At 32.5% G+C, this 17265-nt stretch overlaps 1 protein-coding gene across 2 annotated transcripts in view; it reads right to left on the reverse strand.

The window, feature by feature from the left end:
• The window catches only part of LOC129224179 (pre-mRNA-processing factor 40 homolog B-like), a 123616-nt gene extending 109435 nt beyond the window's left edge, over nt 1-14181 (reverse strand). For both annotated transcript variants that reach the window (XM_054858596.1, XM_054858595.1), the window contains exons 1-2: nt 13999-14181; nt 9604-9684 (exon numbers count right to left, since the gene is read on the reverse strand). In XM_054858596.1, coding sequence (XP_054714571.1) covers nt 9604-9684; nt 13999-14001 — 84 coding nt within the window. In that variant the 5' untranslated portion in view covers nt 14002-14181. The remainder of the gene's footprint in view (nt 1-9603; nt 9685-13998) is intronic.
• Nucleotides 14182-17265: the final 3084 nt, after the last annotated feature.

The raw sequence follows: 17265 nt of genomic DNA on the forward strand, positions 1-17265 counted from the left end.
TTCAATGCAAAGAAATGTGAGCTTCTGGATGAAAAGTCATCCGAGAAAAGGCATGTAAAGCATGTTTGGCAAGAAAGTCGAACGAAAAAGAAATGCTGCTGTTCAGTGTTTCTTGAATTGCAAAGACAGAGGGATTTCACTGAAGTCACCGTTGGTTCTAACTTAAATTGTTTGCTACCTTTCACTAACAGGTTTTCAAGCAATAATAAACAAGATTATTGATCAGTATTTAATACATGAACAGCACAGAAAATACCAAAATGAGATAGGTATTAATAATGCATTCATTATCGAAGTACAATCTTCAACAATTTTAGCATTAGAATACTAAACTTATATTAAAATGACATCCTTTCAACAGAAATTTAATTTAATATTGTATTATTCTTTAAAAAATCAAAATGCAATATGTATATGTTCTTAATACTATTCCATGATTTATCTAATTCGGTTCAACTAAGTTTAACAGAAATCGCTACAGGTTATCAAAGATCAGGGGTAAAAATACTAATATGGCAAATGAATTGCAAAACAATCATTTTTGATCATAGCTGTGTAGCTGGAATTTATCTTTTAAGGTGGAGGGGGATAGTCATGTCTTTATTACATGTACATAAAATACCATACTAGGATTGCCAATGTGTGGTTAAATAAAAGGCTGTTAACCTTTAGACCCGCAAAACCATGCGGAAATTTAATACGGTGGAACTCATATAGTTTTCAAAGGGTAAGAGGGTAAAGTTTGAAAAAATTCAAAGAAATATTAATTTAAATTTAAACTGCTTAAAAATGCATGAAATTGCTCCATGTTTTATATTAACAAATTTCTTAATCATTTAAAATTTTATATTACTTTAATGCTCGAGCAATAGTACACCTGATGGAGCACCTTCACCGACTAGCAATAATTATAAACCAGTTAGCGGGTATGACGCAACTTTTGACACAAAGAGATTGCTGCTGAAAAGGGCATGGTGAAATATCGCACCACATTATGAAGTTTTTTCTTTTAAGTCTTCATCGTGAAATAAGTTGAGCAAAGCTCCATTTCCAGTTAAAAGGCTCAGTTCGATAATTTTTACTGAAAATAATCGAAAAATATTGGAAGTTCGTAACTATAATAAGCATTTCAACTAACACTGCTATAAAATGCTAATGCTTTTAATTTTTGACACATAAAAGAAAATGGAATTTTGCTTTAAAAACTTGAAATGAGTGTTCTAACAAAAATAGACTTTTCATTTATTTGCATCCTAATAAAGCGAAGTTAGCTTGAAAAAAGAACAAAATATGGATGTTAAAAGATTGTACTTTTCAAAATGTAGACATCTAAAGAAAAAAAAACGGCAAGTAAAAGAGTTGATTTAAAGTCAATCACCCTTGTTAGCATCGAAAAATCAAACCCATATAATTTTCTTCCAAAATAACAGTTAAACATCACACCGCACAGGGTTCATACTCTATTTGCATGAAAAAATTCCATGACTTTTCCAAGACTTTTTCATGACTTCAATGAAAATTTTCATGACCTCGTTACACGAGGAGAATAGCACTCTTTAATCTCAAACTTGGTAATATTTGGAAATGAGCATTAGCAAAACATCTATATGAATCCCACAGCCTCATTGAAGCACTTACTCGTAATGGGAAAAATATAAGTGCACACTTAAAAAACCAAACTATTCTTATTTGTCTTCATCATATAAATTTAAGTAAAGTAAAAATGCAGTGAAGTGAATATGATGATGCTTAAATGTCTGATATTTTTTTAAAAAACATGCAGAACGATATTGAATGGAACAAAGGTTGAATGAGTCATCACTAAGTTTCAATAAATTTGCTTCAAAAGTTACCTTTTAGTGTCAACAGTGCCTTTAATCATCCACGTAACTTGACAGTATTATGGTTCTTTGAAGTAAAGCCACATAGTTTAGTTCTTTGTTTCTAAACCAGATCTTTTTTGAAAAAAACCATTCAGTAATGAATCAATCTTCTGATTCAAAAGTATATTTGTTTTGTTTACAAATTTGCATACTTTCAAATGTATATAAATTAATAGGTTCAGAAATTCCAGAACACATTTAATTCCGGACATTGAACGTAGCAGTGGGTCGCATGGATTAGTTTTGCTTGCAGTATGTTGGGCACTACTGTTTTAGAGCATTAGAATTCCTCTTTCTCTGTATTCTATCGCCTGACTTAAGATCTTTATTTTCTAAAACATTCAACAAATTAAGATAAACTCTGATAAATTTAAAAATAAAGTCCTTACGAGTGATGGAATCGAACTCGAATGCAATTGAATTGCTTTTTTTTTTCTTTTTTTTTTTTGAGTGAGCGTGGGAAAAACTAAGAACGTGAAATTTTGCTACTACAGAATATGAAACATAAGAAGTGTTGAAAATAACAGAAAATTCAAAATAAGTGATGTCCAGGCAGTAAAATCACATCGCAGAAAATAGCAAGCGGCTGCAACAGAAGTGGATGCAATGAGATTTCAAAATTCAGATTTGATTTTTCTATCGTTGAATTTTTCACTTTTAATAGCTTTTATGTGCTATACTGTTAAATCACTCAAGATTTCTAATGCTCCTTTCGCTACTGTTCCTTTCTCCTTGTTCAGGAAATTTTTCCATGACTTGAAATAAATTTCCATGACTTTCAATGAAAATTTCAATTTTCCATGATTTTTCCAGGTCTGAAATTCTGTTATTGTTTTTCCATGACTTTCCAGGATTTCCATGACCCGTACGAACCCTGACCGCACCATAAAAACACAAATATTGACAAGCTGGTAAAATAATGAGAATATTTTCTAATCAAGTCATTATAAAGGTTTAACACCAGATGCTAAATGGCTATAATTTTGAAGTTGGTAACCCTATCTGAAGCGATCATATTTTTTTCCCCACCCTTACTAGCCCTTTTGCAGTTGTAAGTTCATTTCGATGATATATATTATTATTATTATTGTTTATTAAATCATGAGCGGGGGGGAGGGGGGGGGGAGAAAAGTGCTTACTAACGCCTTTTCAGAAAAGTTTACAACAACACCGCTGCTAATTAGCCTGTGATAAAACCAAACTTATTTTTAGCTGTTAATTTCTTTTAATAAACAAACAACAAGCATTATATTTATTTGGCAGTAGCAATTTATCGCTTTCAGGAGCATCACAAGAGTGCCGATTTTTTTTCTTTGCAAATTAGCAGATTTTCTATAAGCTGATCCCTCTAATTTGACTTTAAAAAAGGTTCCAAAAATTATTGGTTTAGGTTTAATATGCGTTATTTTGCTTTCAGATTTGTTCTTTCAATAAACAATTTGTGAAAGATCTGTTCTTGTTTATCAGAATTTTGTGAAGGGTCCGTTTTGGTTGATCAGGATTTTGTGAAAGGTCTGTTAACGGACCCAAATATTCTCTGGCCAGAACCCTGCACTCCTCAAACTGCTTTAAAGCATTCCCAACTTTTACTGTATTTAAAAAATAAAAAAAACTATTTTATTCAACATAAAATAGTTAAAATGCACAAAAAGTATGATTGATAAAATAAAACAACATGGTTGGTACAGTATGTAGTAATAATAAAATGCTGCACTATAATAGTACTGTACAGTAGATACAGTAATAATATTTATGAGTTAAAAAATGAAGATGATGAAAATTTATGCTGCATAATCAAATCGTTATTTTTTATTAAATACATTTTAAAATACGGTTGCTTCACCTTTTCTTTTATAAAGTTTCCTTTTATGGCAACAAACCCCTCTTCCCAATCTCTTTAATCCACAATGCAAGATCAGCTTCCATTTTCATATACTTTACTCAGACTCTGCAAGCTTTAACATTGAAACTAAGTTATGAACTTATACGGATACCATTTTGTTTTCACTTTTAACTGTACATATGGAAGGTTCACTCATACTTATTTGCGTTGCTACCGTCAACGTTTGGTAGTTGTCCAAGCATATTGAGAATCTTAATCTTCTTTTTATTGTCAGAAACTTTATTTTTTCTCCCCATCTTCATGAACTTTAAATGAAACAGCTCACTAAGGTGCCATTAAATTTCATCATCTTTAATATTTAAAATGAAAAAAAAAATGCTGAGCGGTTTTTTTATGCACTAACAACGTAATGCCTAGACAAGTTTGATGTGGGAACTTCCGATGGTCAGTGTGATGCTAATGGGATGTAATAACATTCACAAAATATATATTTTGTCATCAATAACGAAGCTGACACTTCCTTCTGAAGAAATTCGTGTTGTGGACGAGGAATTCGCTTAGCTCTAAAATTCGTTACTCATGGAAAATTCGCGTTATAGCCATTTCGCGTAAGTTGAATCGCGTTGTAGCGGGAGTCGACTGTATTGTGATCTCTTTACATCCGCTATGGGAATCGGATTTTTCGAATTTTTGACGTTTAGTACACTTTGTTAAGAGGTAAACAAATAAAATTTCTTTTTATTTTTGTGAAAATCACAGAATTTATACGTTTTAAATGAAATTATGTGCTTTTAAGGAGTATCTTGGGTCAAAAAATTTCATGCTGAACCCTTGCCTGATTTTTTTTCCCTACAATTATTTTAAATACTACATATAACATTTCTAGTGTAATTAACATAATGTAGAATAGTAGATAAATAATAAATTCTCTATTCTTTTGAAGCAACATTACAGGAAAAAAAAGCAATACCAGAGATCTAAAACCTGATTATCTCACAATTACGCCATAAGATCTTACAAACTTACAATACCTCCGAAAATCTTACAATGTAAGGCTAAATCTTAAAAGTTGGCAGCTTCATATCATATATAATATTGTTACAAATCCTGTAAATAGTAATTATTGTAGTAACGTAACCTGTAAATAATTTCCCGTAATGAATATACAACCCCTTAACATATGGCTAAAGTATACAACCCCCTATTCTTTTTATTTTCATTGATAAAATTTGATAACGGTCTACGCATTTCTCGAAGCAGAAAGAATGTTGTGGAAAATTCTTGGATGTTTATAAAAGCCGTTAGCGATGGATAAACGGAGAGTTTCGATTGAGGATTTCGAACTGAGAGTGTGTATTTGCTCTGTTTATAGTGAGGCATTTCGCTGTGTTGTTTTCGTATTTGGAAGTAAATACGTGTGTAAACGTTGAGTTTACGGTGTTGTGTGATAATTGCTTAATTGCTGATGAATAATTTAGCAGTTGTTGAAGATCTTTCCTGTACATAGTGTAAATAAATTTCCTGTGTTTTTATCAAGAACTGTGTCTTCATTTCAAGAAAGTGGAAGTCGCACCGAATCCGTTACAATATCTTATATGAGGAATAAATATACCAAATATAGCAAAATTATCAAAATTAGAAATCTTAAATGAATAGCAATGAAACAAAAATGCATAAACAGGGATTTTTCCAGGGTTTCTCACAAAGCCTCTTATTTGAAAAAAATCACAAATTTTGCAGAAGATAAAAACATTTTAAATTCCAAAATTTGTACAAATTGGGCAACATAATGTACATTTTTAATAATCACCTTATTTGACGAAAATTTGAAGTAGAGGAAAACATTGTGAGGTGGGGGATAAAAGCGTTATTTTTGCGGATTTCTGGTGTTGACACACAAAGGCAATTATACAATATAACTGGAACACAGACAACCCTGTTAGGATCAAAAAATTCAAAACCCAGATAATTTTCTCCCAAAATAATGTTTAAACATGTTGCTATTAAAGTTTAAGGGCAGCTAATAGACACTAATGGCCAGACACTAAATGGCAAGAATTTTAAAACTTGTAAACTTATCTGAAGCAATCATTTTCTTCCCACTGTTATTGCCTTTGCTGTTCAAAGTTCAATTTCTTTGATTATGAGCTACTATTTTCAGAGGCGTAGCATCAAGGGGGGGTAAGAAGGGGCACAGCCCCCCCCCCCCCCCCCCCCAACTTGTTGGACACTTAACCTTTGTCCCCAGAAATATAAAGAAATTAGCACAAAAATCAAGAAGAGTACTTATTTTTTCTAATTTGTATGGACTTAAAAATGCATTTAGCTGATCTTTGCTAATGTTAGGATGGAAAAGTGGTTTGAGGGCGTTTCCCCGGCCCTTTTTTTAGATTGAAACTTGAAACACAAAAGTCATATTTTTTCTCTAATTACATTAAGGAGGATGGGCTTTGGGGGCTCTTCCCTGAAAAATTTTCAAAATTGTAGCTCAAAAACAGTTTTAGATGATCTTAAAAGATGTTTAGGGGAGAAAAGATCCGGAGGCTCACTCACAGAAAATTTTCAAAAATAAACAATCCAAAATATGCAATTGTGAATCATGTTTGGAATCAACATTAGGAGCAATGGTTTTTCAAAATTGGAAATCCAGAAACAATTTTATTCGACTTCCAATAATGCTAGGGGGAGTTTTCGGAAGCTTTACCCCTATAATTAATCGAAATTCAAACGTTTAAACAAAATGTAAGGCTTTTTAAAATGATGTTGGTGATAGAGGGAAGGGGCGAACGCTCCTCCACAAAATTTTCGAAGTTAGTTGTTAAAATGCCGTTTCAGACCATCTTTTTTAATGTTAATGGGAGGAGAGATTCAAGGTCTGTCTTCGCCAATTTTCCGACACTGAAATTCCAGAAACGCATTTTTAGATGGCTGACCACGTGAAGCATTTGCACTCAAAGGAAGCATTTTATGATTTCTAGCATAGTAAAGCAGCAAAATAAATTGAAATTTACGCCTCTACTTTGTTAAAATATTTTAAAAGTTAAACTGTGACAGTGTTAAAACTAACAACAGAACTGCTGCTTAGAATTCTGCTATGAGTTTTATTTTTTATATCAATGGAAACTTGGATAAGAATTCTGCTAAAAGGAAAAAAAACCGTTTAAAACGATATTTTTCGACCCAGATTTGAACCGCAGCATCTTCCCTATTAGCATGCTGCTTTAACCAACGAAGCCAATGTGTCTTCGCCCTCGGCTGTGAAGAATGTGCAATAAAAATAGGAAAAAAGAACTTTTTTTTTTTTGACAAAAAAAAGAAGGCAATATTTAGAATCTGGGTTCATTTTTCGACATTAGCAGACACGATAAGCTTTAAAATGAGGAGTAAATCATAGAATTTGATAAAGGAATGACTAAGATCTTGTGTAGTAACAGAAAAGCAGGCTAGAGGAATCATATATCAGATGTTCAATGACATTATCAGGATTTCTTTGATTATGAGCTACTATTTTCAGAGGCGTAGCATCAAGGGGGGGATAAGAGGGGGCACATGCCCCCTCCCCCAACTTGTTGGACACTTAACCTTTGTCCCCAGAAATATAAGGAAATTAGCACTAAAATCAAGAAGAGTACTTATTTTTTCTAATTTGTAGGGGCCTCTCTCCAGAAATATTATCGGAATCTAAGCCATATAAATGCAAAATTTTGGACAGTCCTTGGTGATATCAGAGGTAGGAAAGGTTCGGGGACCTTCGGAATTCACTCCAAGTCCTAAAAATGGAATTTTAGACAATGTTTAAGGATGGGGCATTGCTTTTTTTCGAGAGTTTGGGCAGGGGCGCATTCCTCTAGATGCTTCTTGAAATCAAAGTCCTTACACAATTCTAGACCATCTTTGATGGCGATAGTAGAAGACGGGGGGGGGGGGGGGGGGGGGTTGGAGACTTTTTCTAGGGCCCCGTTTATGCAGCTGGATTCAACCCAGCGTCAACCCGGATTCGCAGAATAAGGTCGTTTTATGCATCCAACCCGGCTTCAAGCCGCGTTCAATGCAGGAGTGAATTCCCTCCACCTACACTGAAGGATTATTGGCAGATTGTTTCCCACAAGAAGTACAATTACAAGTAATTACTAGGGATGAAGTTCTGTATATGTGTTTCGTCAATAAAAATTTTATTTTTAAATGAAATTGAAAACCAAAATAAAATAAATTAAAATAAATCAATTTGAAACAATTTTTTCAGAAAAAAAAGGATAATAAAAGCATATTTCGGAACAGTTGTGAAAATTTTGGAGGGGATTGGAACCCTAAAAACCCACCCCTTAAGTGCGGCCATGATATTGACAATCACAACAGGCAAAAATTTTAATTTAGAAATGAATTTAAAAGATCCAGGCATATTTTTACACAATTTACTGATTAATGCTAGTTCTCACAATGCTGATCCCCAGTCAAAATTAGTAAAAGCTATTGCATTTGTCACAATCTATTTTTGATTAAATTTATGAAATTCAAGTAATAAATTAAAAGGATGAAATAATAGGATTCATTATTGCAATATAATATGATTCAAAGTGTAGTCGTCATAAGTAATTAACACACTATGCCCCAAATTATTTTCAGAAAAAGCAATATGTTTTTTAATGCTCAATCTAACAATAAAAAAGACACACACACACAAAAAAAAAAGGATATTGTACAATATTTTGATGGGAACGTAAGCGGATGGACTAATGGGAACGTAAAGAAGAATCCACGATTTGACAAAAACGGGTCTTCCCATCAACCCAGCTGCAATCTCCCTTTTATCCACCTTCCGCTTGAACTTGGCTGAAGCCGGAGTGTGCATAAACAGGGCCTAAGTCAAAGTTTAACAATTGCTCTTATAGGCTAGGTTTGATAGCGTGAGTTGAAGAGATAGAGTTAGGGACCTCTGTCCCTCATCTTTTTTTTTTTTTGCCAATGTCTCTATCTTTTTTATTTGATTAAATCTATACTAATATTATAAAGAGAGAGGGTGGATTTTTGTGTGTTTATATGTTCGATGTAATCTTTGGAACCACTCCACTTATTTGAAAAATTCCTTCACTATATGAAAGGTGTGAGTAAAAACGACAATAACGTGCATAAAGTACAAATAAAGTAATAAAATAGAGTTAAAAACTCAGCAAACAGCTGCTTTGGGGTCTCATTTGCAAGCCCTTTTATCAGTGCATAAGAGAAGAACAAAAAGACCACACAATGTAGACCGAACAGCAAATGAACAAAAATGGAAGGAAGCAAAGTAAATAGACATGGAAACCAGAAAGACATGCGTCACAGAACAGCAACGACACCTATAGTGCGGAAAAACATCACAAACAGAAAAAAGTTTTTAAAGAAAAGATTTCCAAACACTGGGGAAAGGGGGGAGTACCGACAAATCATTAACTATTGAAGCAGAATTTTTCCAAATGTAATAGGATTTCCAAAAATCTAAATCATAAATTGAGGAACACCCATAAATAACCTTGACAAAAGAAAAATCGAAAATATGATTGAAAGACCAACAGTGTTGTTCACACTGGAGAAGATCAACACTGGAAAGACCAACAACACTGTTGGTCTTTCAATCATATTTTCGATTTTCTTCTGCCAAAGTTATTCATGGGTGTTCCTTGATTTATGATTTAGATTTTTGGGAAAGAAAAATATTGGGGAAAGTTAAATATTAAACTTAAACAAATTATTTAAAAAATGGTCAGATCCTATATTTTTTAGAATGCTCTTTCAGAAAAAAATACTTATAAAATTTTGGAAACAACCCCATGCATCCTAAGATATTAAATTTAAATTTTCCAAAATGATCCTCATTACAGTAATGCAAGAAATTCTTACTCCAAATGGTGGAGGTGGAGGCATCATCAAAGGTCTTGTTCCAGGAGGGCCATTGGGTAAGTGTTTTGGACTGTTAGATGCCTGAAAAAAGCAATAGATCAGTCACTCAGAAAAATTCCAGATTTATAATTTTAATTTTTCAAACTTATGCTTGGATAATTATTCGGGCGATTCTGGAAAAAATGTCCTGTGGGTAACGCTAAGTTATTTATTTTTTCCAGCTAACCAAAGCCTCCAAAAAATTGTGCTGTTGGGGAATAATACTTGCTTTAATATACTATCAAAGCATAACAGTTAATCCCATATTTAATTAATAGTTACTTGAATAAAATAAAAACTTAGCGTTATGCACGGGATATATTTTCGAGAATCTATTTTATATATAACTAGCTGACCCGGCAAACCTTGTTCTGCCACATAAATTATTTCTAGTAAATCTTTTGCTTGTTAATTAAAAACTAACCAATGTATTGTAAGTAAGTGGAGATGGGATCTATTACGGAAAGAGGAATGAAGCACTGTAGAAGACACCTAGACTATAAAAACAAAGAACACCAACCATTCATTTTCTTAATACAATACAGGGTGTGGAGAAAGTTTCCACAATTTTGTTTAAAATGTTTTTTTGGCGTTAAAATCGTATGTTGGTGATTTATTTGGCACATATTAATTATTTGCATTAAAAGTATTTGAGGTTTAATCATTTGTTTTTTGTTAGTTCATTGAGTTAGTGAGCTATGAATCGTGAAAATGTGCGTGTTACTGTCGTTGAATTACACAAGAAGGGAATGAAAACAGTCGATATTATTCGAATGACTGGATTCAAGAGTAAAACAGTCTATGACGATGTGAAACGCTACAAGGAGACTGGAGGGACTGCCGACTGTCCACGGAGTGGTCATCCAACCACTGTAACGACTCCAGCGAATGTGCAGAAGATCCGCTCTCGCATCCGTCACAATCCAGAGCGCTCAGTGCGAAAGATGGCCAAAGAACTGGAGATCAGCGAAAAAAGCGTCCGAACCATCGTGAAAAACAAGTTGGGATTTCATTCTTACAAGATCAATCGCCTCCACTTCCTCAATGACACAATGAAGCAGAAAAGATTGATAAAATCTCGACAGGAGTGGAGGTTAATTGAGAAAGTAATTTCAATTTTTGGTTAATTTATCAAGCATTGTTCCTTAAAATTTGATTTGACTTTACTTATTTGTCTTAGAAGGTTATAAGTTTTTTTATAACGCAAAATCTGTTTCTGATGTCCTCTCTGTTATACTTGAAACTCACGTAAACCACTTAACTGACCGAAGGCATATTACATGTTAAAAAATTCTGTGAATGAGCAAAAGAGATATTGGAATTTAAAGTCCAATTGAAAAATTTAATGTTTCATTAACAATTGGAAGTTAACAGTTGCATAAATTCTACATGTTGCACACATTATACTTTGTATTTTTAACTTTATCATTATTATTTCATTTACTTGTTTATTATTAATATTATTAACATTCTTATGTAATTAAAGGAAAAACAGAAAATAAAAAACTTTTTAACACATGCTACAATTGTTTGATTTGAAACAAATAGCAGGAGCAGTCAGATCTCATTAGACCGGTCTCCATAATTTAAATCCTTTTTTTTTTTCATTTTAACTAACAAATAGCACTTATATAATGGAATCATAGTAGTTACAGGCAGGGTTCAAAAATATGATATTATCAAAAATATCAAAAATATCCGATATTTTCAATCAGCCCAAACTCAAGTATTCAAAATAGTATAAATGCATTAGGGTGGTCCAAAAAAGGCCTTTTTTAAAAAATTCCTGATTTTTATTGGTACTACTCCCTTATTCGGTTCCACTGAGTTAAAAACAATTATTGTGTAGTTTGAGCTCATAACTTTAAACATTTAGAGGTAGCTCAACAGCCTCAAAGTTCCGCATTTTATCATTTTATGCCATAAATGCAGATAGAAATAAAATTGACGCTAGGAAAAGCATATTTGCCAGCATTTTGTAAGTTAAAAATAGTTACATAATAAAAATATTTCAACAGTTATGTATATGACTTTCCTTAGTACACATTATAAAATCTGCTTTTAATAAGCTCGTCAATGTTCTGCGACAACTTGCAACAAGAATTGGAATTGTTCTTCATTGTGTGTCATTTTTCCATTTAACTCTTTTATAAGGGCTATACCCCTTTCAGCATTATCATTAACCACTGAAATTCCTTGAATAATACTTTTTGCTTTCCTAAAATCCTCCTGAAGCTCCCAGATTTCTGGATCTACATGAATGAAGGTATCAGGTAAACCCATGCTTTGAAAAAATTAAATTTGACCCCTTCGTCACAAGTTTTTCAAATTTCATATCCATAAAATGTTTTAGCAAAATCTCAGGGCGCTTCACCACATTATTTTTCTCGTTTACTTCATTCATCGCCTTCACCATCTGTCTTTTATGCATTGTGGCACTTTAATGGCAAAAAGGGCTAATGCCACGAGCTCTTCTGACAAATTTCTGCGTTGCAGTTTTGCTTATGTCTTAATCAATCTTTTTATACTTCAATAAACACTTCATTAAAATCGTTATACGGTGCATTCTGACGCATAGAAGCAGTCATCCAAGCCTTTAAATACACACGTACAACAAGTATGCATATTTTTTGCAATCCCTTTTCTTCTATTGACGTGATGGTAAATTGACAGCTAAACATTCATATTTTGAAACAACACAAAATTTTGGATATCCATCTAGCATGATGCATAGCCCCAGGTGCTAAAAATTTGATACCATGTGGAGGAGCTTTACAGAGAAATATTAAGCATAGTTCAAGACATTCTCGATAATCATCTCTCGCTTTTGTGTCATGTAGTCATCTTTCAGCAAATATTATTGTATCATCCTTTACATCTGTCACTTGTGATAAAATGTCCTTATTGTTGATGCCTATGATGTATTTGTTTTTGTGTATGAATTCCCAGCAGGCCTGGAATCGTTTAAAAAGAGGTACGTCTGGTGCGGAAGAAAAAACATTTATTAAACACCACACCAACAAATAATTAATTCCATAATGTGATGTCGACATGGAAAATATAGTGACCTTTTCTTTTGTTTTTGCTCTAGTAAAACACGGGTACCCTTGCTTTTCCCAGGATTGACACTCGTTGTGTCAAAGCACAACATTGCAGAAACTTCGTCAGTTAGGTCCCAGTCCTGTAAAGCTCACCTTCAATATTTTTTTTGTCATTGTACTTCTGCTCAGTTATTTTAAAGTAGAGACATATGCATTTCAAAAATAAGTGCAAACTGCCATTCCAACAGTGGTGAAATCAAAGCCAAAACAAGAATACATACATAAGCAACAACAAGTTGAAAATTTATTCAATCACGACTGTTAAAGGAACAGGTTTTATGTATTTACTTGTATTTACAAAAGTATTTTCATAATGGCTATTGTTAAGTTTATATAAAATAGCAATTTTATAAAGCAATTGTTTTCTTGTTAATAAAAATAGCAATTGTTTTTTACCTTAGTGAGGTCAATGGTCATGTGTCGTACGCGTTCTATTCAGCAATGATGAAAACTTTATCTGTGATGAGCTACCTCTAAATATTATCGAAATGTTTTCAAATTTTGTCTGATTTATTTTTTAATATATTGAAACAAAAAGGGAGGGTAGGACTCAAAAAATTTTCACCTTCAAAATTTTGGACCACCCTAAAATGCATCTTCAAAAAACTTTTTATTCTCTTTATTGTTATTACAATATATAGACTTAAATTTAAGGTTTCTTTTATTACTTATATTTAACGTTCCATTTGACATTTTAATCAATTTTAATGGAATTAATTTAGCATTAGCTGTTTTACTCATTTTTCTTCTGTTAGTTAGTTTTAAGCAGTCATAACATGATTGAAAAATAAAAAATATGTATTAGTTGGTGCACGGTCATAAGACATTTTCTTTTTTTCTGACCAACCTTTAATATTAAATTAAGCACTTGTAATCGGAATTAAAATTGTTACATTACCAATAACTTTTATGCATATAAAACAAAAAAGGAATACTACATCACTTTGTTATATTAATGATGTATTAATAAATCTTTAAAATATAGTACATAATTTTTTGCTTATTTTCGAAAATAAATGAACAATATTACTATGATTAATATAATTTTTATATTGGAAATCCACAGCTACATTGAACAAATTTTATTTGACAAAGAAATTTTATTGTTGTTTCAGCAGTGCCGAATGACTTTCGCTAAATCATTAGTTGACTCTTTCAATTGTAACCAAATTCCTCCACAGAAAAGAGTAAATATCGAAACATGCATTGAATAAATTGCTATGTTCTTGGAATAACATTATATAAAAGAACTCACCATTCTGAACTTCTGTCAATAATTAACAATAAACCTGTCCTTTCAGCATAACAAAAGTATAGAAACTAAACTAAAGATGCAGCAACAACGTTTCATTCACATCAAGTATTTTTACTTTCAAATTAATTCATTTGTATTTTAAAAATCGGATAAATTACAAAACACATCAGTGATCAGTGGAAGCTTTTGTTGTTCAGTTCAGTTCAGTTCAGTTGCAGCGTTGCGTAGTTACAGTTAAAGTTATTTTGATAATAATTAATATACGGTGGCTGCGTTCGTATAGAGCAACTGGTCGACCGTGGTTTTACCGGTAGGCGTTGAATAGAGTCCCTACCGGTGACAAACTAGTAGGAGAACCGAAAGCTGGTTTATAGAAATATGTGAAATTTTTAGAACCACGGAACATTTTTGACGAATTAAAAGCAGGTTGACAGAACTACATGACAGTTTTGATCAGTTGAAAAAAAATTATTTTCTCAAGTAACTTTCGTGTTAATCAACAGCGTTTGAAGGAGCATCGCTGGTAAACAACCGGTGAATAACCACTGTAGTCATTAGCAATCCCTGGTCCAGAGGACTTTGTAACTACGACAATTTTAAAGTGCCACAATCACCATTAAAACGGAGAATCTTTGACATTGAACCTGAGAGCCTCGGTTACGAGTCCGAAACCTTGTCACTCAGACAAGGACGGATCCAAAACATTTTAGGAGGATGAGGGATTCAAAGGCTATCCTACTTAAATTTTTTGCCCCCCACCCCCCTCATCACCAGACTAAAGCTCCTGATCACCCAAACCTCTTTACAGAATAAAATCTAAAATTTTGGTATTTCGAAGGATTTTCATTTCCACAAATTTCCGGAGCGATTTCAAAAATTAAAAGTAAGATATCATGAAGTAAAATCAACGTAAGGTCGTTTTCAACATAATCTGGTGTTTCTTCTCTGTTTCATAAAGATGAAGTGCAAAAAGTATAAGTTTTTTAAAGTTGCGTTTTATTTAAGACGTTCTTTAAATTTCTAAGATAATATTTGAAGTATCTCAAAATATGTCATTATTGTTGTTCTCTTTACAATACCGACATAAATACAAATAGTGTCAGTGCGTTTTGATTACAAAAATAATACTGAAAAATACAATTTTTGTGTGCAATACTGTTTTTGGAATAAATAATATATCTTCACCCTAACCGACACACATGTTTCATGCCTAATGCATCGAAAACAACCCAAGATGTGACATTCTTGAAACGAACATTCCGAAAGTACTTGAAAATACAAATACGACACTGTTGCTCTCTAATGGATTATCAAGTTATAGAAATGCAAGCGGGGGGCGGATTGGATGCCCAAAGAAGGCGCCAGCCTCGACTACCAAAGGGCAAAAAAGAAAAAAGCTCTCAAGAATAACTGAGGACTAGTAATGATCTGCCTTCCGAATCAAGTGGTGGACTATCTTTCTTACGATATATTATATGTTTAAAAAAGTCTAATGTATGCCCAAGCACATCACCCTTTAGTTATTCGACCTTGTGGCGGTGGTTTTTTTTTTTTTTTTTTTTTTTTTTTTTTTTTTTAACTGATTCACTTCTGTGCTAAGAAAAAAATACATTTTTTATGACCTCAGCCCCTCTTAAAACAAAATTCCGACAGGGATGCCACAGAAGTTCAAGAATGAAATTCCCTGACATTTCCAGGCTTTCCAGTCGATTTTAGAAAAAATTTCAGGATAACAAATGTCAACTTTCGTTATTTAATATCGATCCAATATAAATTTACTGTACATAAACCTACTTTAAAAACAAAATAATGCTTTAAAACATTATCAATAATTGTTATCGAAATTTGGGTTAAGTTAAGGCAAAATTAACATTTAATCAAAAATGCTTTGAAGAACCAGGTATTTCCAATTAATACTTTTATATTTAAATCTCTGCAATTGTGTTGTGAAAAAGTTTATTTTCCCTTCAATGCAAACATTTCATTTTGCTTAAAACTTTTTCTTAGCACTTTTTTTTTTTACTCTTTTTCTTACTTTGCAACTTTTTCCTATTGCAAGTTGATATGTGCCATATATAGGGACCATTCCAGCATAACTGAGCATATTGTAAGAAATCTCATTTGATAAAAGTCTCCCTCCCTCCTTGCAGCGTGAATAACAGCATTCTGTCAGTCCATAATGCTACAAGACTTTTCTTTCAAATTTTTGACCAACATGCCCTTGTTGATACTACACTGTCAAAAAATGGTGACATCTTTTTATGAAACATTTATGTTTAAAAAAAATATGTTCAAAATTAAAACACCAATGTTTTAACAAGATAGATGTTTTCAAAACATCGACATCGCCACAATTTTCATTAACATGCAAAAAAATTATCAGTTTTGTGATAAGGAAAAAATCATAACATCTTTCTTTGGCAAGCTAGGATCCATAAAAATCCTAGTTCATTCTGTTTCAAAAATAAAAATATATGCTAAATATTCTTTGCAATGATGATTCAATTTAAAATTTATGTTCGAAATACATAAGAATAGAGAAAATTACTACACTATTCGTCTAAAATGGACTTGAATTTTTATTTTAAAAGAGCTTTTTTTAATGAAATCCTTAGCTTTAAAAGCAAATAAAGAACTAAAAATTTGAATGCTCTTGCTAATTAACTCAATACAGTTAAAGTTTGCAAAAATAAATAAATCAAGTCATTCTACTCTAGAATTAATTAAAATAACTTCCAACCATTGAAATAATGGAAAAGTTTGAAGAATGCATAAGGACCGAAATCTGAAACATACTAAGCTTTTTTCGGCAAAGTCACTTTCAATTTTGGCATGTTTCCTAAAAAACAAGTTTTAACCTAAAAAAGCTAAAATTTTGAGACTTTAAACTTTTATGATCAGTCATTTCCTAAAAAAGAAAGAAAAAAAGTAGAATGAAGGCTATTAAAATACTAGTAAGACCACACATACTTTGCGGAAAATACCAGTGATTTCCAGCTAAGCATGGCTTGATTTTTTTTTCCAAAAGAAGAAAAATAAAATGTAATTATACAAATCAGAGTTTTATAATTTTCGTTTGGATTTTTTTTTTTTTTTTTTTGAGCAATCACGATTGCTTATTGTTCTCACTTGACTGTTTTGATAACCTTTGACTTTTCCCCCGCCTCCCTCTGCAGCACCACCATCGAGTCGGCCGGCCCCTCCCGATGCTGCTCCTCTAGCGAAAACTGTCTCCAGGTTGCGCCAATATCCTACACTTACATGCTT

Source organism: Uloborus diversus, chromosome 6 (assembly GCF_026930045.1).
Source record: "Uloborus diversus isolate 005 chromosome 6, Udiv.v.3.1, whole genome shotgun sequence".
NCBI lineage: Eukaryota > Metazoa > Arthropoda > Arachnida > Araneae > Uloboridae > Uloborus > Uloborus diversus.